The following is a 26,423-nucleotide window of genomic DNA, read 5'->3' as shown; positions in this document are numbered from 1 at the left end:
ACCAGGAGGATCTAGAAGCAATGTCATTCCAGCAACAACTTGAATACCCAGCAACTAGATCTTGGTTTCTAAACACCATTTTCCAATAAAAGGAACCAAGTCATCTTAGAAAATGGTGAATTTTAGTGTTGGGGCAGAAAAAATACAAAATGACAATACAATATTCATCTGGCATTACCAGAAAGTAAGGACGTTTGAAAGGAAAAGAGGAAAAAATGAAAGAAGGAAGAAAAGCAAAGGAAAAAAAAAAAAGAAATGACACTGTGTTGAAAAGAACACAGGGCAATCTGAAAGAAATCCTAGTGGCCAACATTGAAAAAAATCCGAGCAAGAAAATAAGTAACAATACTGGATTATAACTCAAGTATAAAATACTTATATACAAGTCTATATTGACTTAAGTGAATAACTGAATAAATAAATAGGAAAGAAGAGACACATCTTTGCAGAAGAATTTCAAATAATGTATGTAGATAGATACTCCCTTCTCCAGGAGGTAAGCTTGGAGCCCCATTCCATTAGATTTAGTGACTCAGTTCTAAAGAATAAAGAAAAGAAAAAGGTAAAGATAGCGACTTTCCAGTGAGGAAACCTGGTAATGCCACCTTAGCTGACTGATCAAGTTTAATATCCCCCTGAATATAGCATGGGTATCATGTATCCCTGATAAAATGTGATGACCAGGGCACTTAGCCTCTGTAGTTTTCCTTCCAAAAATCTGTAAGTCTCTCTACTCAAAATAAAGACATCAGACAAATCCCAATTCGAGGGACACTATATGAATATACTTAATCAGTACTCTGAGAACTGTCAAGGTCATGAAAAACAAGGAAATAGTGAGAACCTGTCACAGACTAGAGGAAACTAATGGAACACTAAGTGCAACATGTGTCTTGGATTAGATCTTAGAACAGAAAAAAGGACATTAGCAAATTTATAAAAAAGGCCAAAACCAAATCAAGTCTAAACTAGTAATGACTGATAGTCATGTGTGCACGTATGCTCTGTCACGTCCGACTCTTTGTGACTATATCCACCAGCTTCTCTGTGCACGGGATTTCCCAGGCAAGGATACTGGAGTGGATTGCCATTTCCTCCCCCCGCGGATCTTCCCAATCCAGGGATTGAACCCATGTCCCTTACGTCTCCTGCGCTGGCAAGCAAATTCTTTACCACTGAGACACCTGGTAAGAAATAGTCATGTGACTACTGATTAAGGACTAGTGCATGACAATTACAAGGAAAATGTGGCTTCTTTAGTTTTGACTAAGTAATGTTAAAATGTTATCATTATGGGAAACTGAACTTGGGTGAAGGTGTACTCTCCATGGTATGGTATGATATTTTTACAACTTTTGGTAGATCTGAAAGTATTCCAAAATAGAAAGCTTATTAAAAATAGTTTGGCGGTGATTAGATGATAATGTATCTAAAAGCTTTTTGTGAGCTCACAGAGCTGAGCATATGATTATGAATGGAAAGGTGCTGTCCATTGTAGGATGAAATTTAGTGCATAATAAATCTTAGAAAATGTCAAATTTCCTGCTCATCTATAATTTTTTTCCTAAACTCTACTACCTTCCATTAAAAAGATGCCAGATATTTTATTAAGATCAGATATTTTCTTAATAAACAATGTTTAAAAAATATAAATTCCTGAGGTCAGCTTGTTTATTCCTCAATTGAACAAGAATTTGTCCTGTGTCACTATGGACCATAGTGCTCCAGGCTCGTCTGTCCGTGGGATTCTCCAGGTAAGAATACTGGAGTAAGTTGCCAAGCCCTCTTCCAGGGGATCTTCCCGACCCAGGGATTGAACCCACACTCCTATGTCTCTTGCATTAGGGCTCCCCAGGCGGTGCTAGTGATAAAGAACCCACCTATCAGTGCAGGAGACATAAGAGACACAGGTTCCATCCCTGGGTCAGTAAGATCCCCTGGAGGAGGGTATGGCAATCCACTCCAGTATTCTTGCCATGGACAGAGGACCTGGCAGGCTATAGTCCATAGAGTCACGAAGAGTCAGACACAATTGAGGTAGGGCTTTCCTTGTAGCTCAGTCAGTAAAGAATCTGCCTGCAGTGCAGGAGACCCAGGTTCGATCCCTGGGTTGGGCAGATCCTCTTGAGAAGGAAATTGCAACCCAATCCAGTATCCTTGCCTGGAAAATCTCATGGACAGAGGAGCCTGGTGGGCTGCAGTCCGTGGGGTCACAAAGAGTCGGGCACGACTGAGTGACTAACACTTAGTACACATTGGTAGGCAGGTTCTTTACCAGTGACGCCACCAGGGAAGCCCATCATGTTCTCATAAAAAGTGCTAACCTACTCCTTCCGAATCTACTTATGTCAGCTTCCTTGTTGTTTGGATTCCAGGGAAGCACAGATTTCTTGTGCGTGCCCACAGGCCCACACACTCAGCACTGGAGAGTTATGGTGGATTCCTGCAGAAATTGGATCAGAGTGCTGTGAAGTAAGTCTTGAGCACGCCTTAGAGGTGCTGGTAGATGCAGCCTGTTCCTCCAGCTCAGGGGTGGTGAAGAAAGGGATCTGTTCAAAACCACCGGGTCTGTTTGGGGATCTCAGAGTTAGGGGACCAGGAGGGAGCAGCATAAAACTGACGAGGCTCCAGGCTGCATCTGGCCCAGTCGAAGCATGAGCACATGCACTGTAATTCTCTGACCCAAAAATGAGAGGTTCAGAGCAGAAGGGCCCACATGGAGGAACCACATCTGGTTTTCAGCTGGCAAGCTGTGGTATCAGCATCACGCTTAGGCACATGCACGCAGAGACACACAGCAGCAGTAGGCAGGGTCTTGCTTGGTGTGTGAACGCGAGGAGGGATGATATAAATAATCCCCCTAAAGTAGGTGACACAAAACCATCTGGGTGGTCTTTACAACACAGCCTGCAGGTTTCCTTTTCCTCACCTCTTCCCCCCTCTCTTGTTTCTCCTTGTCTTGTCCTCGTCTCCCCTCCATTCTCCTCTTCTCACTCCATTCTCCTGTGCCCACTGAACACTGCAGATTATTTCTTTCTTCAATTAATTATGGATGGAATTGTCGTTTTGGAGCACACAATAGAAAAGAATATAAACATGTGGCTGAAGGACTGGCAAGCAGTGGGCTGAAATTTCAATTTCACTGCAGATGATGTAGGTTCAGGGGATCCCTACAAGCTGTTCTACCTTTCGCTTTTGCCCCCACTAAAGTCAGAGGTCCATTTTTCTACACTGTGGAGCTCCGCCTGCAAGCCCCTGGAGCAGAGAGATGTCTTCTTCCCTCCACTCTGTAAAATGTGTTTCACAGGGACAATGGCTTGCATCACACTACATTTTACCAGCATCTGAAACACACACAAAGCAAGACCTCAAGTGTGTAGAGTCCTCAAGTGAGGAACTAGCTGGCCCAGGAGCAGTGGTTTGACTCAAAATACCAGTACCCCAGGAGAATCAGTGAAGCACAGAGCGCAGTGGGAAGAACTTGGGCTCAACGACAAACAGACTCAGGGCTGAAGCTTCTCATTGCCATTTACTAGCTGTGAAACTGGGAAAAACTCATCTTCTAGTCTCCGTTTCCTCATCTGTAAGATACATATACTCCCCCAAGAGCATTGCTCAATGAGATCACCCATGTACAGTGCAGTGCCTGGCACAGTCACTCATGTATCAACCATGTGCCTGGCATGACGGAGGGGACAAAGATGGGCAAGATGCAGAACTGCTGCCTGATCTATTTACACGCTAACAAGGAAACCTATGTACATGTAACATCTTCCTATCTCTGTGCCTCGCTTTCCTCGTCTGCAATGTGTGGCCGACAGCCCCACCTACTTCATAAGGTTAATTATGTGTGAAGCATTTAGAACAGCACCAGCACATGGCAGTACTCAAAAAGCACTTCATGCTGATGACTGAGAGGACAGTGAGCATTCTCTCGAGAGGATTAGGAGTTATTTCACAGAGGAGGTGGCAGTGAGATGAGCTAGAAGGATGGGCTTGACGTTGATGGGTCATTCTAGGCAGAAGGGATTATTAAGAACAAAGGTGCAGGGAAAGTGGGAAGGTTGAGGCAACAAATATTTCTTTGTTATGTAAAAAGCATTGTCCTACACATTGGGTATACAGTGTAAAGAAGATAGAATCTGACCTTCTGGAGGTTATAGCCTAGTGGGAGAGGCACACAGACAATCACACAGGTGTGTCATTCGAAACAAAGCAACTTCAAAGAAAGAAAAAACAGGAGCTCTGACAAGAGGAGTGTGTAAAAGGATCCAGGGTAGGCTTCCTCAAGCTTCAGGCAAAGGTATTGGGGTGGGGTGACAAGATCATATCTATTTATAGAAAGACATTTCTGGCATCCATCTGCAAAATTTATTGGAAAGAGGGCAAGATTTGGTTGGACTAGATGGGGCTATGTAGCAGGAGTAACATCAAAAGATGATTGTGTGACTACTTCATACAACGATACTGTTACTCATAATAACATGGATGAATCTCACAGACAAAAGAAGCCAGACACAAAGAAGAATATATCATATTATTTCTATTCACATGAAATTCAAGAGTAGATCTTCATACAAATAAACTACTCTGTGGTGGATTTCAGAGTAGTGGCTGTCATGGGGGGTGTTATTGACTGGGAAAGGCTTCTAGGGGGCTGGAAATTATACCTGTATCTTTACTACTAATTCACACTCGCTTTGCAGGTGTAATTTTTGTATCATGAGAATGAAAGGAAGGTCTGATATGTACCATTTAAAAAATACATACTCAAAATGTAATATTGAGGGGGAAAAGTAAAATAAAATATTGTATATACAACAGTATCATAACTCTCAAAGAAGTTCATATAATTTATTTAATACTAAAAGGAAAGCATTCAATATTTTAACATTGGTTATTTCTGGTGGTGGGATTTCAGTTAACTGCTATAAGGAGACACCCCGAGGGGATTTTCAAGAAACACTGACATAAAGGTTAAGAGATCAACCAGCCTCTCTGAATGAAGGACAGGGACATGAATCTCAGTTCTGGTCCTTCCCAGAGGAGTGAGTTTCAAGTTCCATAACCTTTCTAACTATCAATTTCCTCATTCTTAGAAAAGGGGTCATCCAAGGGTGCCTCCATGCTAGGGGTATTTGGGAGATTAAAGAGGACGAAGACTAAGCACAGTGAGTGCTCAGTAAATACCTGTTACTGCTACTAAATGAAATCCTGGAGGCAGAGAGATGACTGTCCACATTGCACCAACTGCTCCTCTTTTCTGGGTCATCTGTACAGCTGGAGGTTGGCAATGCGGATTTGAGGAGGAAACTGATCATTTCTGAGATGAAATCCTCTAACTTCCTCTTACCCAGAAAGGATGGTCAAAATGTTCCTGAATTGGATATTGAAAAGAGGTGGTGTGCTCGCTTCGGCAGCACATGTACTAAAATTGGAATGATACAAGAAGATTAGCATGGCCCCTGAGCAAGGATGACACGCAAATTCGTGAAGCGTTCCATATTAAAAAAAAAAAAAAAAGAAAAGAGGTGGTGATGGGAGGACAAGGAAATGCTATTTTGAGTATAAATTCTACAGAGTATAAAAATAAAGAATGTCATTTTAAATGGGATAAAGTGGAACATTTTGTGACTATGTATAGCTATGAGTGTGAAAATATATAAAATGATGTTATTTAAGGAAATCATGAAAACCCATATCACTTGTCTTTGTACATAGAGATGTTTCTTCTGTACATTATCAAATAGTGAATATTGTAATATCATATTTGCATGCTATTTGAATACTTGGAAAATTTTTAATTAAAATTAACAAACTCTTCCAGACATCAATGGAGCCAACAGCTTCTCAGGTAGAATTAAGGGAAATTTAACTAGCAGTTTAAGTCAATCATCAAGGTAGCATGAAATGCACATGTACCCCAGATATTTACAACTCTATCTCTCTGCTCAAGGAACAGGCTTATGATATTTAATATTTATTGTTTAGTCACTCAGTTGTGTCCGACTGTTTGTGACCGCATGGATTGCAGCACGCCAGGCTCCCTGTTCTTCTCTATCTTCCAGAGTTTCCTCAAACTCATGTCCATTGAGTCGATGATGCCATCCAACCATCTCATCCCCTGTCACCTTCTTCTCCTCATGCTGTCAGTCTTTTCCAGCATCAGGGTCTTTTCCAGTGAATCACAGCAGGTGGCCAAAGTATTGGAGTTTCAGCCTCAGCATCAATCCTTTAAATGAATATTCAGGGTCGATTTCCTTTAGGATTGACTAGTTTGATCTCCTTGCAGTCCAAGGGACTTTCAAGAGTCTTCTCCAGCACCACAGTTTAAAAGCATCAATTCTTTGGTGCTCAGGCTTCTTTATGGTCCAACTTTCACATCTGTACATGACTACTGGAAAAACCATAGCTTTGACTAGACAGACTTTTGTTGGCACAGTAATGTCTCTGCTTTTTAATATGCTGTCTAGGTTAGTCATAGTTTTTCTTCCAAAGAGCAAACATCTTTTAATTTCACGGCTGCAGGCTCCATCCAAATTAATTTTGGAGCCCAGGAAAATAAAGTCTTGTCACTGTTTCCATTTTTTCCCCATCTATATGCCATGAAGTGATGGGACTGGATGACATGATCTTCATTTTTTGAATGTTTTAAGCCAACTTTTTCACTCTCCTCTTTCACCTTCATCAAGAGGCTCTTTAGTTCCTCTTCACTTTCTGCCATAAAGGTGGTTTTGTCTGCGTATCTGAGGTTATTTATATTTCTCCCGTCAATCTTGATTCCAGCCTGTGCTTCATCCAGCCCAGCATTTCTCATGATGTGCTCTGCATATGAGTTAAATAAGAGGGTGACAACATACAGCCTTGACTATTCTTGACATACTTGACCCAATTTTGAACCAGTCCATTGTTCCATGTCTGGTTCTGTTTATTCTTGATCTGTATACAGGTTTCTCAGGAGGCTGGTAATGTGATCTGATAGTCCCATCTCCTTAAGAATCTTCCACAGTTTGTGGTGATCCACACAGTCAAAAACTTTAGGGTAATGAAGCAGAAGTAGATGTTTACTGGAATTCTCTTGCTTTTTCTATGATCCAAGGGATGTTGGTAATTTGATCTTTGATTCCTCTGCCTTTCCTAAGTCCAACTTGTACATCTGGAAGTTCTTCATTCACGTATTATTGAAGCCTAGCTTAAGGATATTGCATTACCTTGCTAGCTTGTGAAACAAGTGCAATTGTGCAGTAGTTTGAACATTCTTTGGCATTGCCCTTCTTTCGGATTGGAATGAAAACTGACCTTTTCCAGTCCTGTGGCCACTGCTGAGTTTTCCAAATTTGCTGACAAATTGAGTGCAGCACTTAAACAGCATCATCTTTTAGGATCATGATATTTAATATTTCAAGTCAACAAAACCATGCCAAGGCCAGAAATGTATTAAACTGGCCTTTTTTTCAATAAGAATAAAAAGGAAATGACAAGTTATCAGAAGCCTGTTATGTTATACACAGAAAGACTACAATTATGGGAAAGGGGGCATAAAATTTTGTTTTATTTTATCTTCATAGGAAGTTTCTTAAAATCATTATTTTGATTCCTAACCGGATCTAATCTTATACTTTCATTCATAGCATGGGTAAGGCTTCCCAGGTGGCCCTAGTGGTAAAGAGTCTGCCTGCCAGTGCAAGAGATGCAGGAGATGCAGGTTTGATCTCTGGGTCAGGAAGATCCACTGGAGTAGGAAATGGACAGTGGAGCCTCATGGGCTACAGTTCATGGAACTGCAAAGAGTCAGATATGACTAAGCACATAGCATTAACAGGAAATTGTGTCAACACTTGCCTGTCTCTGTCTGCATTCCAAAAAATTTTGTCCAACAGAATATAGTGCACACAGGGTAGCCTGAACAGCTATCTCTGAATAATAATAATATTGGTAATAATTATATTAGCTACCATTTTATTAATACTTATTTACACAGCTGGTATTGCACTAAGCATTTTATATGTATTAATTTACCTACTTACACCAACAAATGTTGTAGGGAGGTATTGGTGGCTTAGATGGTAAAGCATCTGCCTACAATGTGGAAGACCCAGGTTCGATCCCTGGGTTGGGAAGATCTCCTGGAGAAGGAAATGGCAACCCACTCCAGTATTCTTGCCTGGAGAATCCCACAGATGGAGGAGCATGGTAGGCTACAGTCCATGGGGTCGCAAAAAGTCGGACACAACTGAGAGAGCTTCACAGTGAGAACAATAAAGCTTAGACTAGCGGAACCAAATGCCTGAGTTTTCCCAGGATGTGGGATTCCCATTGCTGATACCAGAAATGTCCTGGGCAAAATACATGAATTGGTCACTCTATAAAAGTAACTTGCTTGAATTTTAAGGGGTACAGAGGGATTTAACCTCTCCTCACCTGGTGGGCTGCCATCTATGGGGTCGCACAGAGTCGAACACGACTGAAGCCACTTAGCAGCAGCAGCAGCAGCAGCAACTTGGCTGCCCAGATTTCCTATGTACTGCCCGCCCAAATCTAGATTACAGTCCAAAATAAACAGCAAAGACATTCTTTGGCAGCATGGGGGAGGCATCTAAGTTAAACTTTGGGAATATTATTCTGGGTGATGTAATGGAAAATGTCATTTTGCAGGTCCCTGTCCCAAACCATGGAGCCAGTGAAGCTGAACCTCCCTGTACAACATGTCCAAAGGGCTTGCATGTCATTGTGATCTGACATTCAGAATGAAAAACCACTCACCTTGGGAAGGGGATAGAGGTGACACAAGGGTTGGCCAGGATCCTGTTTACAAAACTCCAGGGTGTGACATACCACATCAGCATTCATATCTGCTCTGAATCTGGAGGGAAATAGGGTAAAACAAAGGCTATTTAAAAGCTCTCAGGCATTCGGAAACAGAAGTAATTTCAAAAGAAGGTAAAACCCCGGAATGGATTCTGGCATGGCCTTTGAGTCCAGTCCTGTGTAGCTGCTGGATCATAACAATTTCCTGCCACTAGCATTCTACTTTTACATTAAGGTCCTGGGGTCCGGGAGAGAGGGGCTAACAGCCTGAGCTGTAAGCCAGTCTCTTGCATGGGCACTGGAATGCTTTTCTGGAAAACCCATAAATAAAATTGAGATAGGAGAAATGGACAGGGGTGTAATTTGATGGGAAAAATATTTTAAAGTTTGCTGAGCCTTATAGCAAAAAATATCTTTATGATATGGCCTTAAACACCTGAAATCATTTTCTTAGGTGTAATCAAAGCATCTCTTTTCCTTTTAAAGTAAATTTATTTTTTACCTTCGACTTTTTCCCTGGGGATGGTGTAAGCATAGTGTTCTTCAAGCATTTTGGTTTATGTTTAGGTTTGAAGGGGCTAAAACAAATCTTCCATATTCAGTTTCTACCTGCCATTCCCAACACACTTCTTAAACCAAGAAAATGAATAAAAAAGAGTTAAATGATACCATAAAAAAGAATGAAATAATGCCATTTGCTGCAACATGGATGGACCTAAAGATTATCATAAGTGAAGTCAGACAAAGACAAATATTATCTGATATTACTTATATGTAGAATATAAAAAATAGTTCAAATGAACTTATATACAAAATAGAAATAGACTCATAGATATAGAAAACAGACTTAAGGTTACCAAAGGGGAAGGGGGGAGGGATAAATTAGGAATATGGGATTAACAGATGCAGACTAACATCCAAAATAGATAAACAACAAGGTTTTACTGTGTAGCACAGGGAACTATATTCAATATCTTGCAATAAACTATAATGGAAAATAAAGAAAAGAAATATATGTATGACCAAATCACTTTGTTGTACCCTTGAAACTTAGACAATATTATAAATCAACTATACCTCAATAAAAAATAAAAAAAAAAATTAAAGGTCACTAATATAGGTGAAAACATAGGCTAAGATCACGGCTTCCAAATTTCACTGCAGCTGAATGAGACTAACAATGTGACCGGCAAGATGGCTTTTCCGCCTTTTGTGAGAACCTGAGTTAAGAGGGCAAAGTGAGATTATCATGAATCATCCACTTGGCCCCAGGGTTTCTGCATGGGAGGTGGAGGGGAAGGTAACCAACTTAAAGGTGGCTAAGCAGTGGGACAAGCTGTTTGTGACACACAAGGTCCATTACCAAAGTAATATCTACCCAGGGTCAGTAAATCAGGAGAGGGTGACTGTTTTCACACATCTGTTCTCGATTTAATGGTTCATTTATTTAACTGATGACTGCTGTCTTTGTGGGAATCTGGTATTTAGTGGACTCAGAAGGGTGATAAATAGGGCTCTGTTTAATTTTTTTTTTTTTTAACCTAAGGCCAATATCCCATCTGTGGCAATTCAGAACCACAAGAGCCAACTCATCATATGGTGTCCACCTACTCTTTATCCCCTGCAAATAGAGCACAATTTCAAGTAAATGAACTTGAATATGAGAATGAAGATGGGGGCCCCTCATTCAGACTGGTGTTCTCTGAACTGAAAAATAGGAGAGGGAGGCTGGGCATGTGGAATCCCTTCCAAATCCTCTAAGACCAGAGTTTTATCATCAGTTCAGTTCAGTTCAGTCACTCAGTCGTGTCCAACTCTTTGCAACCCCATGAATTGCAGCATGCCAGGCCTCCCTGTCCATCACCAACTCCCGGAGTTCACTCAGACTCACGTCCATCGAGTCCGTGATGCCATCCAGCCATCTCATCCTCTGTCATTCCCTTCTCCTCCTGCCCCCAATCCCTCCCAGCATCAAAGTCTTTTCCAATGAGTCAACTCTTCGCATGAGGTGGCCAAAGTACTGGAGCTTCAGCTTCAGCATCATTCCTTCCAAAGAAATCCCAGGGCTGATCTCCTTCAGAATGGACTGGCTGGATCTCCTTGCAGTCCAAGGGACTCTCAAGAGTCTTCTCCAACACCACAGTTCAAAAGCATCAGTTCTTAGGCGCTCAGCCTTCTTCACAGTCCAACTCTCACATCCATACATGACCACAGGAAAAACCATAGCCTTGACTAGACAGACCTTAGTCTGCAAAGTAATGTCTCTGCTTTTGAATATACTATCTAGGTTGGTCATAACTTTTCTTCCAAGGAGTAATCATCTTTTAATTTCATGGCTGCAATCACTATCTGCAGTGATTTTGGAGCCCAAAAAAATAAAGTCTGACACTGTTTCTACTGTTTCCCCATCTATTTCCCATGAAGTGATGGGACCGGATGCCATGATCTTCGTTTTCTGAATGTTGAGCTTTAAGCCAACTTTTTCACTCTCCTCTTTCACTTTCATCAAGAGGCTTTTTAGCTCCTCTTCATAAGGGTGGTGTCATCTGCATATCTGAGGTTATTGATATTTTTCCTGGCAATCTTGATTCCAGCTTGTGTTTCTTCCAGCCCAGCATTTCTCATGATGTACTCTGCATATAAGTTAAATAAGCAGGGTGACAATATACAGTCTTGACGTACTTCTTTTCCTATTTGGAACCAGTCTGTTGTTCCATGTCCAGTTCTAACTGTTGCTTCCTGACCTGCATACAGATTTCTCAAGAGTTACAAAGAATAGCAAGAAGAGATAAGAAAGCCTTCTTCAGCGATCAATGCAAAGAAATAGAGGAAAACAACAGAATGGGAAAGACTAGAGATCTCTTCAAGAAAATTAGAGATACCAAGGGAACATTTCATGCAAAGATGGGGTTGATAAAGGACAGAAATGGTATGGACCTAACAGAAGCAGAAGATATTAAGAAGAGGTGGCAAGAATATACGGAAGAACTGTACAAAAAAGATCTTCAAGACCCAGATAATCAGGATGATGTGATCACTAATCTAGAGCCAGACATCCTGGAATGTGAAGTCAGGTGGGCCTTAGGTAAGCATCACTACAAACAAAGCTAGTGGAGGTGATGGAATTCCAGTTGAGCTGTTTCAAATCCTGAAAGATGATGCTGTGAAAGTGCTACACTCACTATGCCAGCAAATTTGGAATACTCAGCAGTTGCCACAGGACTGGAAAAGGTCAGTTTTCATCCCAATTCCAAAGAAAGGCAATGCCAAAGAATGCTCAAACTACTACACAATTGCACTCATCTCACACACTAGTAAAGTAATGCTCAAAATTCTCCAAGCCAGGCTTCAGCAATATGTGAACCGTGAACTCCCTGATGTTCAAGCTGATTTTTAGAAAACGCAGAGGAATCAAAGATCAAATTGCCAACATCTGATGGATCATGGAAAAAGCAAGAGAATTCCTGAAAACATCTATTTCTGCTTTATTGACTATGCCAAAGCCTTTGACTGTGTGGATCACAATAAACTGTTTTATCATCAGAAAGATTGAAAGTAAGAAGCACTCCTTTGGACAAGACTAGAAAATGCTGAGCCTCATATGTCCAGACAAGTGTAACATGACAAGGATGTGCAAGTTGGAAAGAAATGGCAAAGTAGCATGTGTGCTCTTGACCAACCTTAGGACAAAAGGCCTAGGCTACACAAATTTTGTGAAATCCTTAGGAAATCTCCAAATTTCCTACCAGGGGCTTCCCTGGTAGCTCAGCTGATAAAGAATCCACTTGCAATGCACGAGACCCTGGTTTGATTCCTGGGTCGGGAAGATCCACTGGAGAAGGGACAGGCTATGCACTCCAGTATTCTTGGGCTTCCCTCGTGGCTCAGGTGGTAAAGAATCTACCTGCTATGTAGGGGACCTGGGTTCAATCCCTGGGTTGGAAGATCCCCTGGAGAAGGGAAGGGCTCCCCGCTCCAGTATTCTGGCCTGGATAATTCCATGGGGTTGCAAAGAGTTGGACATGACTGAGCAACTTTTCCTTTCACTTAGGACATCTCCAAACGTGTAATAACTATTCCCACCCAACATTGCTTTCTCTTTTCCAGAGCAACAAATAAGACCAAATGGTCACATTTCAAATTATATCCTTTTACGACCTTTACAGGAGCGAGTCTTGTGGGCAGGAAACTTCAACACATTCGGCAGAGCTAATTAACAAATTTAATTAGGATCATGGTAGAATGAAGTCAATGCTGATGATTATTCATCATCATCATAACTCAGAAGAAGGGAGCAAGGTCAGGGTTAAGTTTGGACGGACAGGTAGAGTGATAGCCTATGGCAGAGAGCAAGGACAGGACCTTTCACACATGAAAGCTCTCAAATTTAAACCTTTGACATCACTTCCAAAGGAGGATTTATGCATTAATATGTAGTCACAGAGACACAGTCATAGCATTGAAAAAAGATCTTCCTCATATGACTTAACACTTTTATCCCACTTCTGGACTACACTCTTTAGAGTGTACTATGAATTTAATCATTTATAGAAATCTTGTAGTTGTCTTTTTTCTTATTTACTCTTATTGAATTATAGCTGATTTACAATGTTGTTAATCCCTGTTATATAGCAAAGCGATTTTCTTATATATATATATATATATATATATATATATATATATATGCTGTTTTTTTAATTATTGTTTTCCAATTAGGTTTATCCTAGGATTTTTTTTTAATTGGAGGATAATTGCTTTACAATGGCATGTTAGTTTCTGCTGTACAACAATGTGAATCAGCTGTTAAGTATACATATATCACCTCCCTCTTGAGCCTCCCTCCCACCCCCTCGCCATTGTCCTGTGAACGGCTCAGTTGTAATACTTTATATTTTTGTCCATTAAAAATACATTAATTACACTTAAGGTGTATCAAAATTGTTATAAACTCTGTTTTGCATTTTTCTTCTAAACATGTTAGTAGTTTAGGCCTCTCCTGATCTCTGAGAGCTCTTATGTTGCAATATAGGAATTTATGATTGAGGGCATAGATACTATGAAGCAAGGGAGATGAGCAGAAGACCAGCATCAGGTTTGATATGGCAATATTTGGCACAGTGGATGTCAAAACAAGGAGGACTGGGCACATGGTTGCTGGCTGGGCCTGGAAGTAGCCCCACCCTCTCTGACCTGGGTTCTTGGGGGAATGAATGCCTGAGTGCTAAGGTGCCCCACTTCCTAACAATATCTTGTGGTTTGCCAGTGGGTAGGAAATGTAATTGCTGAATAATTAGTCCATGAATCACTGAGAATTGACTGGTGTGAAATAATGAGGAGAGATGCCCTCTGGGTTAGGAAACACATTTAATATTGGAAGCCTGAAATTTAGGTAAAACTAAATTATAAGACTGTCATGTTCAGGGTCTACATCAACCCAGAACTTCATGTGATTGATTAAAACAAGCTGTAAGAAGAGGCCACCATAGGAAGAGAAATTTCTATCAGCAAACAACTAATATGAGTCCTGAAAAATTACTCACAAAAAAAACTAACAGTGGATGTAACCACAAAGAGGGATTGCTTATTACATCCATCTTTCTTCAAAGTGGCTTATCCCATGCTAGTGAGTATTAGCCATCTTATAACTTTGAGTCATCTCAAAGAAAAAACTTTCCTCCTTTCCCTATCACCTACTCTTTCAATGGCTTGCTGGGCTCCCTCTCTCAACCCTCTGTGTCCATTTGTAGCTATTTGGGGTGGGGACTGTCTCTTGTACAGTCCACACCTATAGTACTAGTGCAAAGTCTGTCCTCCCTCTGATCCCATGCTTACCTGGCTCTGGCACTCAGCACCCTCCAGCCAGCTATAGAATAACAATGGATGTCCCAGTGAACACAGGCCACTTCCCTATTACTCCCAGCACACTTGGTAGCTAATCTCTGATATCCTTTTTTAGATATCTGTGTGTACTGCCCTTTTTGGCATCTGTGACTCTCCGGTTCTCTAATCTAGGTCCAAGAAAACCTCTCTGGCCAAGCTGATGTTTCCCCAGTGCACCTGGCTCAGACTAGGTGTGTAAACAGATTCACTCTAGGCTAATTTTTTTTCTTTTTTGATATGTTCAAGTAATTTTCTTTGGAGCAGTCTAGTCAGAGTTCATCTGTGGTGATAATTTTGTTTTTAAAAAGAATTAATCAATTTAACAAATATTTATCAAAGAGTTTCTATGCTTAAGTATTGCCCCAAGCCCTGGAGTTACAGGCTTCCCTGGTGGCTCAGATGGTAAAGCATCTGTCTGCAATGCAGGAGACCTCGGTTTGATCCCTGGGTCGGGAAGATCCCCTGAAGAAGGAAATGGCAATCCACTCCAGTACTCTTGCCTGGAAAATCCCATGGACAGAGAAGCCTGGTAGGCTATAGTCCATGGGGTTGCAGAGTTGGACACGACTGAGCGACTTCTCTTTCTGGAGATACAAAGATCCCTCCTTCCTCCTTTTTTCCTTTCTTCTGTATATTCAGTGTTTTGCTTAAGTATTAATATTTTGCTTAAGATGAAAAAATGTAGTCTTAGTTCTCAGAAGTCTTTCAATCTCGTTAGCAACTCAGAAAAGTAAATGGAGAATTACACTACAAACAGATGCGAAAAGCACACAGGGGTTTGCATAGGAAAGGAAGAATTTGTGTGAGAGTGTGTGTGTGTGTGTGTGTGTGTGTTGGAGGTATCTATCTTAGCCTGGGGCGAGTCAGGGAAACTTCCAGAGGAAGTGACCCTGGAGCTAAGATCCAAAGAAGTAGGAGATGAGGGAACATTTCATGCAAAAGTCCCAAAGCAAAAACCTTCTGGTGTGTGTGGAAAATTACAACTGTTTTGGACCGTGGTATGCTAGAGAAGAGCCAGGGATGAGTCTGAACATGTTCTCAGAGATCAGGTCATAAAGAACTTTGTGCAGGGGGCTAAGGAATCCTGTAAAGTGTGTAAAAAAATTTATGTTGGAGATTGCCATAGTTAGTTTTGCATTAAGAAGCTATTTGACCAGCTAGAATGTGGATTATGGACTTGCAGGGCAATGGGGGATCCAGCAGGCCTGGAGTCCTGTTAGGAGGCAGTGGCGGTAAAAGAGATATGAGCTAAGAAGATGGGAATCCCTGCCTTCTAAACACTCCCAGTCCAGGGTCCCTGAAAAATCACTGACCACAGTAGAGTGAGATGAACATACATAGAGGCAGGGGCACAGCACGATGGAGCACTGATTGTCCCTTTGGTCTGTATTGGTTTAAATTTCTTTTGTCTTTAGAAATCTTTAACTGCAGGCTACCCTGCTGTGGGGGTAGTTTCTCTGAGCAACTCTGCTCTGAAGCCAATGGCATATAAAAGAGGAACCATGTAAGAATGTTCACAGCAGCACTTTCTTCACAAGAGAGAAAACTAGAAAACAAGCCAAACACCCATCAATGGGAGAGTGAGGGAATAGACTCTTGTAGAGACACAGTGGGATATTCTATGTACTCAGAGTGCATGAACTACAGCACTGCCACAAATCTATGGATGAATCTTAGACATACAATTTTAAGTGGTAGGTCCCCAAAGATTATGACTGATGTGATACTCTCTTCGTAAAGAAATAACTAAAATTTTAAAATATGCTTTAAAGGAATATGAAAGTGAAAGTGAAAGTGAAGTCGCTCAGTCGTGTCCGACTCTTTGCGACTCCATGGACTGTAGCCTACCAAGCTCCTCTGTCCATGGAATTTTCCAGGCAATAGTACTGGAGTGGATTGTCATTTCCTTCTCCAGCGGATCTTCCCGACCCAGGGATCGAACCCAGGTCTCCCACGGTGTAGACAGACGCTTTACCGTCTGAGCCACCAGGGAAGTCCTTAGAAAATAATTATAATAGATTTTAATAATTACTTATATATTATTTTATGATTATAATGTATTATATTAATAAAATATACATATATAAAAAACTATACAAAAAGGAAAATAAGAGGATGGACTTTATTACTTGGGTGGAGAAAATCATGAGAATAAAGACAGACCCTGTGGTTAGGGTAAGTTATTGTCAAGGTCCAGACTTTGCTTTGGGTGGTAGTTCAGTTCAGTTCAGTTGCTCAGTCATGTCTGACTCTTTGAGACCCCATAAATTGCAGCATGCCAGGCCTCTGTGTCCATCACCAACTCCTGGAGTTCACTCAAACTCACGTCCATCGAGTCTGTGATGCCATCCAGTCATCTCATCCTCTGTCGTCCCCTTTTCATCCTGCCCCCAATCCCTCCCAGCATCAGAGTCTTTTCCAATGAGTCAACTCTTCGCATGAGGTGGCCAAAGTACTGGAGTTTCAGCTTTAGCATCATTCCTTCCAATAACACCCAGGGCTGATCTCCTTTAGAATGGACTGGTTGGATCTCCTTGCAATCGAAGGGACTCTCAAGAGTCTTCTCCAACACCACAGTTCCAAAGCATCAATTCTTAGGCACTCAGTTTTCTTCACACTCCAACTCTCACATCCATACATGACCACAGGAAAAACCATGGCCTCGACTAGATGGACTTTAGTCGGTAAGTAATGTCTCTGCTTTTGAATATGCTATCTAGGTTGGTCATAACTTTTCTTCAAAGGAGTAAGCGTCTTTTAATTTCATGGCTGCAGTCACCATCTGCAGTGATTTTGGAGCCCCAAAAAATAAAGTCTGACACTGTTTCCACTGTTTCCCCATCTATTTCCCATGAAGTGATGGGACCAGATGCCATGATCTTCGTTTTCTGAATGTTGAGCTTTAAGCCAACTTTTTCACTCTTCTCTTTCAAGTTCATCAAGAGGCTCTTTAGTTCCTCTTCACTTTCTGCCATAAGGGTGGTGTCATCTGCGTATCTGAGGTTATTGTTCTCTCTCCTGGCAATCTTGATTCCAGCTTGTGCTTCATCCAGCCCAGCATTTCTCATGATGTACTCTGCATATAAGTTAAATAAGCAGGGTGACAATATACAGCCTTGATGTACTCCTTTTCCTATTTGGAACCAGTCTGTTGTTCCATGTCCAGTTCTAACTGTTGCTTCCTGACCTGCATACAGATTTCTCAAGAGGCAGGTCAGGTGGTCTGGTATTCCCATCTCTTGAAGAATTTTCCATAGTTTATTGGGGGCTAATGACATTATTCAGAATAACTAGGTAAATAACTAGATAAGAAATACAAGAAAGCGAAGTTTGGATTCTTGATGAGAAAGTGCCATGAACAGGAATGTGATGTGTCTGATTCAGTGTCCTGAGCTCAAAAAAGAAAGAAAGGTAGAAGAAAGGAAGCAGACAGAAAATGACAATGGCACACATACAGGATCCTAAGGGGCAGGGGAGAAGGCCAGGAAACCAGCAAGTGGGAGGCAAGAAGAGAAGAATCTGAGAAGCATATGGCCTGAGAATCCAGGAGGGAGTGTGGGGAAAGCTCAAGAGAAGGGGGCAGACATCCAGTCCCAGCCTCTAGGATCTCCTCCCTTATTGGCATTATTGGTCAAAATTCTTCCGAATGGCTCTTGCAGAGAAACTGAGCCAAGTTGCCACACAGTAATTTGAAGGGAGCCTTTGCCTAGGATGACGATCTGAGTCAGGTTTGAATTTTCCACTATTGACAAGAACCAGATAGGACTTATGCCCATGTACAGTAAGTACATCCGGCTGGAAATGGAGCCAGCCATCTCCCAGTTTTCTCCTCTCCTCTCACCATGTCCCAGCAACTGAATCAGATGAATATATCAGCATACTCACAGTTTTATGATGTCTGGTCCAAATATATGTACCACTAAATAGCAAGTGGTCTTCAAGAACAGTTTTTCTAAGAAAGATAAAGCAGGGGAAATAGATTATTATGATGAATTTAACACATGAGTCAATAATGATCTTTACTAGGAACTGAAGCTGAGTGCTTAATTTATCATTAATTCGAGTGATTAATTATAAGGATTTGGGAGAAATGTTACAGTTATTGTATCCATGAAAATATCATTTCCAGCTCTGATTTATGTAAATGCTGCTTTGCTTACTGTACATGCTAAGGAATGCTAATTTTTGATTAAAAAAATACAGTTAAATTCCAGAGTCTCATTTTCTTTTGTGTAGCAGGGAACATCTGAATGGTGGTGAGGATCTCATCTGTTGATGACAGAAACGGGATTTGCTTGAAAGTAAATAATCTGAAGTATTACTTTGTTGAAAATATTCTTCTCTGGTATTCATTTGGTGGGGGTGGGGAGGGGAAGACTTGACTTTGACTATTTAGCTTTTGCTGTTGGTATCCCAGAGATAAAAAGATACTAACAGTCACAGGTGTCTCTGCATTGCCATCTACACCAGAGAGAACACACACACGTAGACACACACAAACCCACGACCTAAACAGTCTCCTTCCTCCTGCTTCCCCTGTTAGGAAAGCACGGGAAGGCTTTGTGGATCAATCTGTTTGCACAATGAAACCTGTTAACTCTCTGGTCCTGTTTCTCTGCTTTGTCAGCTTCTGTGGAACCCTCGTAATTCCAAGGAGGACTTTAGCAAGGTTAGGACAGATGGACTGTCCAGGAACAGATGGGAAACCCTCCCTGGGAATTTTTCTTGTCATGTTTACCTCAAACTGGGCTACCAGTTATTTGGGGAGTAGAGTAGTGGAGCAACGAGATAAATATGGGAACTCTCTCTAGCACTCTTGAGAGTGAAAGTATTCATCACTTATTCATGTTCCACTCTTTGTGACAGCATGGACTGTAGCCCACCAGGCTCCTCTGTCTTATGGAATTCTCCAAGCAAGAATCCTGGAGTGGGAGTGCTAGTAAGAGTGCCAGTACCCTTGAAAAGTGAAAGTCACTCAGTTGTGTCTGACTCCTTATGACCCCATTGACTGTAGCCTGCCAGGCTCCTCTGTCCATAGAATTTTCCAGGCAAGAATACTGGAGTGGGTAGTCTATCCCTTCTCCAGGGCATATTCCCAACCCAGGAATTGAACTGGAGTCTCCTGCATTGCAGGCAGATTCTTAATTGTAAATAATCATAAGGGAAGCCCAATGTAAATACTACTTTCATATTAAAATAGTTTCATGGGACTTTTTTTTTGTGATAAAGCACAAGACTTCAAACTCATTATGCTTTTTAAGTAGGAACTTAAAACCAATCACATATTACTATTGACCTTATAGAAATAAAAAGAATGATAAGGAAATACTATGACATCTGCATGGCAGCAAATTAGATAATTTAGAAGAAATGGACAAATTCCTGGAAAGACAAACTGCTGAAACTGACTTAAGAATAAATAGACAATCTTAATAGAGATATAACAAGAGATTTAACTAGTAATCAAAAATGTCCCATAAAGGAAAGCCCAGGGCCAGATAGCTTCACTGGTGAATTCTACCAAACATTTTCAAAATGCAACTGACTAGATATTCTCCAAAGAAGTTACACAAATAGCTAATAAGCACATGAAAAGATGGTCAACATCATTAGCTATTAGAGGAAAATGTTAAAAACCACAATGAGATGCCACTTCACACCCACTATGATATGCTAGAATAAAAATAAAGAAAAGCACAAGAAATGATGAGGCTGTGAAGAAATTAGAATCTTCATATTCTGCTGGTAGGAATATAAAATAGTACAGCCACTTTGGTAAACAGTCTGACAGGTCCTCAAAAGGTTAAGTATAGGGTTACTATGTGAGCCAACAAGCCCACTGTTGGCATATACCCAAAAGAATACAAACATTTCCACACAAAAACTTACACATGAATGTTCATAGTGGAATTATCTTTATACAAAATCAAACAGGTGGAAACAATTCAATCCAAATGCCCATTAGTGACTGAATGGATGAAAAAAAGTCTATCTACGCATAACAAAATAGTATTCAGCATAAAGAGTAATGACTTTCTGATACATGGTACAACATGGATGAATATTAATTATGCTAAATGAAAGAAACATACTTCTGTGTTTGCATTTATATGAAATGACCACAATAGGCAAATTCATAGAGACAGAAAGTCAGTTTGTGGTTGCTTAGGTCTGGAAGGAATGGATGGTTAGGAGTGGGCACCTGAGGTGGGTGGAGGTCCTTGTTGATATAATGAAAATATTCTTAAATATATGGTGGTGATGGACATACAACTCCATTCAGCTGGTAGAGAATCTGCCTGCAATGCATGAGGCCCTGTTTCGATTCCTGGGTCAGGAAGATCCCCTGGAAAAGGGATAGGCTACCCACTCCAGTGTTCTCGGGCTTCCCTGGTGGCTCAGACGGTAAAGAATGCACCTGTGGTGCAGGAGACATGCGTTCAGTCCTTGGGTCGGGAAGATCCCCTGGAGAAGAGAATGGCTATCCCCTCCAGTATTCTTGCCTGGAGAATTCCATGGACAGAGGAGCCTGGCAGGCTACAGTTCATGGGGTTGCAGAGTCAGACACAACTGAGTGACTTAATTATTAATTGAAGTATACACTTTAAATGCATGTATAATTGAACTAAATCTCAATACTACTGCTATAAAATAAAAACAGCACCCCCATGGGTGTTCCTTGTTAGGGGTCCTAAGGAACTTTGATGCTCCAGAACTTAGAGACTTGGGTTTCATCACTGGGTAACTGGCTTTGACCTTGGTCAGGTTGATTTCCCTTCTGGGTTTCAGTTTCCTCATCTGAAAAATGTAGGAGTAGGATTCAGTTCCCTTCACCATGTTGTCCTGGAAGTTTGGAGGATTATATAACTGACATTCAAAATTACATGGACTTGTAAAGCACTTTGGAAATGAGTTTCCACTGTTGTTCGTGTAGAACTAGTTTAGCCAAGAGCAGAGCAATTTAAAAATTGACACCAGGTGTTCTTTGATACACTTGCGGTGTTGCCTGAAAGGCAGAGAACAATTTTCTTCTTTCTGGTAAAATAAGAGATGCTTCCAAGCGCATGTGTGTGTGTGTATTTTTTCTAGAATCTTGCTTTGCTCAAGTTGAAGTGAGTGGCAGCAAGACTTTCCTAATCCTCTGTGCAGGGCCAACAATCAGTTTCCTCAAATTCTGTGATGGTTAAGAATGAGAGGCTACTGCAGAAATGGCTAATGTGGGAGACGAGCTGGATTTCTGAGAGCTAAACTCTAGACAGACCTAGAAGACTACAGAGCAGAGATAGGCAAAGTCTCCAGAAAAAGCCTGATTGGGCCCAGTCAGCCATAATTAGACGATAACTTGTTACTGCTACCACTGAACAAAAGATTGACACTAACATAGTGCTAGTAATCTATCTGTTGTAAAAAGCCTACAGTTAAATTGTGCTTGTGACCAGGAAAGTACAAGAGCATTTGGTTTCTACAGAATGAAAAGGACTTGAAACAGCATACGGATAAAAAGGTATGGCCACTTCCAAGGGCAAAGGAAGGTTAAAAAAGGAACAATTGACAGTCATCATATGTTAAGTCTATCCATATGTATGGGTGTGAATAAAACCTAGAACATTTCAGGTAGTAAGTCACCTTTAGGTTTACCATCACTTCTTTTTTCATAAGAAACTTTTGAGGGAGTGGTTTTTTCACCCTCATTCTATGAGAAGAAACTTTGAGAACTGAAGGCTTCCTCGAGGGTAGAGTGGTTCAGTAAGAGATTAAAATCTTTTATTCCAAAAGCCCAAGTTATTTGCAGTATGCATTTCAATGTATTTAGGACATTTTTTGATGCCTCATCTACCTCAGTTATGGCAAGTATATACCAACTTACTAATTAGAAATTTAAAACACAGTGAGTAGACCACCAAGATAGTTCTGTGGCTGTGTGTTCTAAGGCTGCATGTAGATTTTCAGAGCCTACAGAATGCGAGGAGAGTTGCCTTTCTCATTTTAAGTTGACATCAGTTTTTATTTTATTTTATTTTTTTTTATTTTTATTTTTTTTTATTTTTTATTTTATTTTTTTTTTATTAAATTTTAAAATCTTTAATTCTTACATGTGTTCCCAAACATGAAACCCCCTCCCACCTCCCTCCCCATAACATCTCTGTGGATGATCCCCATGCACCAGCCCCAATCATGCTGTATCCTGTGTCAGACATAGACTGGCGATCATACTCCACAGAGATAAGATTTCTGCACAGGTGACCCAAGAAAGTGAAGTTCTAGCAAGACACTGAGGGCATAGGAGTCTGCTGACCCCTAGTGAGAATGATTCTATTAATCATTTTTCCATTAACAATTCTGAGATTCTTCCAAGGTGTTTACTAATGAGAGCCAGAGGCAAAAGCAGCAGGTGAAACTAAAGGTCAGAAATATTTTGCACAATTCGAAAAAACTGTCTTCCCAGGCACAGGAAAGGCCAACATGATTTACTGGGTGATTATTCTCAAGAATGTTGCTGCATGCTTTTTTCTGCTAAGGTTATGTTTTACAAACTTATTTAGCTTTGAAGGTAAAAGCAGTATTACTTAAAAGTAATTTTAAAAATCATAACTGTTGCTGTGCATAATTTGACTTCCCCTCTCTCCCATTCTCCTGGCTCTCCAGAGAGAAGGCAACACTGGGTATACTCAGGCAGTGTGGATGTTTTCATATTTCATAAACAAAGCAGTCCAAGATGTCTTCTAGAAGGAGAAATCTTTAGCCAATGGTCAGACTGTCACTAGGAAAAGGCAATGGCAACCCACTCCAGTACTCTTGCCTGGAAAATCCCATGGACGGAGGAGCCTGGCTGGCTGCAGTCCATGGGATTGCACGGAGTCAGACACGACTGAGGCGACTTAGCAGCAGCAGCAGCAGACTGTCACTGTCACCCTACACAGTTCGCATGACTGTTCTATATGTTTTTCCGCCTCCACAAAATGGAAACAGTAATGTCCACTCTACCTTCCTGTCTGTCAGGTGAAAGAGCCTTTAATCTGAGCTGAGCACTTTATTTCCATCCAGACATAAATGTTAATTAATAAAATGAAAATACCCCCAAGCAGGCTTATGAATTCTTTGAAAATCTCCTCTAATTGAAAGGTAGCCCACTACTGAAAACAGAAATACCTCCTTTGCTTCCCTTTGGTGATGTGCCAGCTATTATTTTCCTGGAATCTGACTTTCAGCCTCTCATTTTACCTGAACAAAAATTTTTTGTTAAGAATCAGAAGGAGCCAAGATGGAACCTTGAATACCAGCAATTTTGGTTCATGCATTTCTATGTTTTGCTGGTACATTATAACAGGATCATCTGAGAAACAGGATTTTTACTCATGCTTTCACCTTTGAACAACAAAATTTTGCCTAAAAAGAGAAAATCAAACTCAAGGCACAAATGGTGATATCTATCAGTGTGGTCTACTACACAGAAATGAAAACTAGTCAAAACAAGTCTTAATGATAATTATGACTATTTATTTTTTTCCTTGTAAAATGATAATCACATTTTCTTCTTCTTCCTCTAATTCAGAGATGTGAGAATACAAGGTAAAGTTTATAATAGATGCTGAATGTCCAACAATAAGGGGATGGATAAATAAAATAAGGGACATTTATATGGTGAAGGACTGTAGAATAACTTAGAGGCTCGACCTAAGTCTATGTATATCTTGACATGTATAGATCCAAAAACATACTGTTGAGTGAAAAACAGAAGTTGCAGAGTGGTATATACAGTAACTATTGATGTAAAAATGAGATCCCCACGAGGGAGGATTCTGGAAAGATGGTGGTGGAGGCAGTAGAGTTTTGGTATTTCACTGAATCTGAATTAAAATAATAATAATAATAATAAAGCTTCTGAATAGGAAAACCAAAACACTATGAACATTAGTTACAGCAAAACTAGGTATCTCCATGAGTCCCCAAATACAATTAAGGCAACAAGAAACCACTCACAACTGTGAGACTTGGGGGTTATCAAGTGTGGGAGAAAGTAAAGGGATGCAAGGGATAAACAGATGAATCGCCAAAGCAGCCTGGGTATTGATGACAAAGTATGGTGGGCCAGTTAAGAATAACAGCTGAAAGTGGGAAAGGCGGGGATGAGGTTTAGCCCACTTCTGTAGCAGATGAGTACAGAAGACTCAGGGTTAGAAGGACAAAGGCATTTGAGTGGTGAGGTATCTCCGAATTCTAGAAATTCGTCTACCAGAGCTCCCTTCCAGGATAAGGCACACACTAAGGAGAAATTAGCTGGATAGAAGCAAAACAAAGAGAAAATCCAGATAAAAGTGGGCAGGAAGATAGAATCAGAAAATCTCAACATGCAAGCAGCCATGTGTTTATTTTTTAACACCAACAAAAACAACAGAGGAAGGAATTCTGTGCATTTGCTGTCCTGAACCACTTCTCTTTCTAAGAGTTTTGGAAAAATAATTTCACATAAAAATGAGCAACAGAAATGTATCTAGGTCAACTCCCATACAAAGTTATTATAAGAAGAAAAAAAAACTAAGGAACAGAATCACATCCTTGCAGATAGCAAAAGCATGCCAAAAAATCGTGCCAAAAAGAGGATTAAAACATAATGGTATTTTAAAATGAGTGAGAAGTATTAATAAAATGATACAAGACACGAAAGAACAACAGAAATCAGAACTGAAGAAACTCAGAAATGGAATAAAAGAATTCAGGGAAGAACACAAAATTATAAAAGAAATGACATCCATATTAGAATGAATGTGAGAAGAAAGGCATACAATAGCTCACATTGTAAGAGAAATAGACGATGAAAAAGAGGAAAGCTTTCAAGATAAAAAAAGATAAAGGAAGTGATTAAGAAGTATTCATCATATATTACTGTATATATATGGAATCTATAAAGATGGTACTGATAACCTATTTGCAGAGCAGCAATGGAGATGCAGACGTAGAGAAAGATTTGTGGACACAGGTGGAAAAAGAGAGGGTGGGATGAATAGAGAGAGCAGTATTGAAATATACACATTATTGTATGTAAAATAGGTAGCTGGTACGAATCTGCTGTATGACACAGGGAGCTCAAACCTGCTCTGCTTACCTAGGGGGTGAGATGGGGTGGAAGGTTCAAGAAGGAGGGGACATATGTATGCCCATGGCTGATTCATGTTGATGTATGGCAGAAACCAACACAATATTGTAAAGCAATTATCCTCCAATTAAAAATATATAAATTTCTTGGCCTTAAAGCCATCTTTTAAGAAACCTCCATGTCACGAGAATGAAGTGGAGGAAGAAGTGAACGCACAAGCTGAAGCACAAAAGAATGATGAGGCAGAGGTCCAAGTAAACCTGTATAGCCATGGAAACCACAGAAGCAGAAACAAGGGAAGCTGAGGCCAGTGATGCTGGTACGAGTTGTTGGACGGCATGCCTACTGTCTAGAACTTGTCTCAATGGATCTGGGACATCCATGGCTATTCTGATCACCTTGACCACCTTTGAGAGACCCACCTTGCTTATGTCAAAGGGGTCCCTTTTGGCCCTTTGCCCTGGACCTGTGATTTTTGGACTGCATTGTGGCTGAATGTAACATGTATACAATAAATCATCTCTTTTGCTGTCTTAGTTGAAGAAAAAAAAATTGTTAAATTATTCATTCAAGAGATAGGCAAAATCATTAATACAGGCAAAGAAGATTTAAAATATGGATACTGTAAATCCCTGAAGAA

The 26,423-nt window shown here is 40.6% G+C and overlaps 1 protein-coding gene and 1 non-coding gene across 2 annotated transcripts in view; one reads left to right on the top strand and one right to left on the bottom strand.

The window, feature by feature from the left end:
* The window catches only part of AOAH (acyloxyacyl hydrolase), a 203,006-nt gene that overhangs the window by 152,253 nt on the left and 24,330 nt on the right, over nt 1–26,423 (bottom strand). Inside the window, exons 3-4 of the mRNA XM_068973018.1 lie at nt 18,574–18,640; nt 8,764–8,863 (exon numbers count right to left, since the gene is read on the bottom strand). Of these exons, the coding sequence (XP_068829119.1) occupies nt 8,764–8,863; nt 18,574–18,640 (167 nt within the window). The remainder of the gene's footprint in view (nt 1–8,763; nt 8,864–18,573; nt 18,641–26,423) is intronic.
* LOC138080515 (U6 spliceosomal RNA) lies at nt 5,405–5,510 on the top strand. The gene has a single exon (XR_011144975.1). It is a non-coding gene; the product is annotated as a U6 spliceosomal RNA (small nuclear RNA).

The sequence above is a fragment of the Capricornis sumatraensis genome, chromosome 5 (assembly GCF_032405125.1).
Source record: "Capricornis sumatraensis isolate serow.1 chromosome 5, serow.2, whole genome shotgun sequence".
Lineage (NCBI taxonomy): Eukaryota > Metazoa > Chordata > Mammalia > Artiodactyla > Bovidae > Capricornis > Capricornis sumatraensis.
Note: the sequence above shows the minus strand (reverse complement) of the source record. Positions and strands in the feature narration are given on the sequence as shown.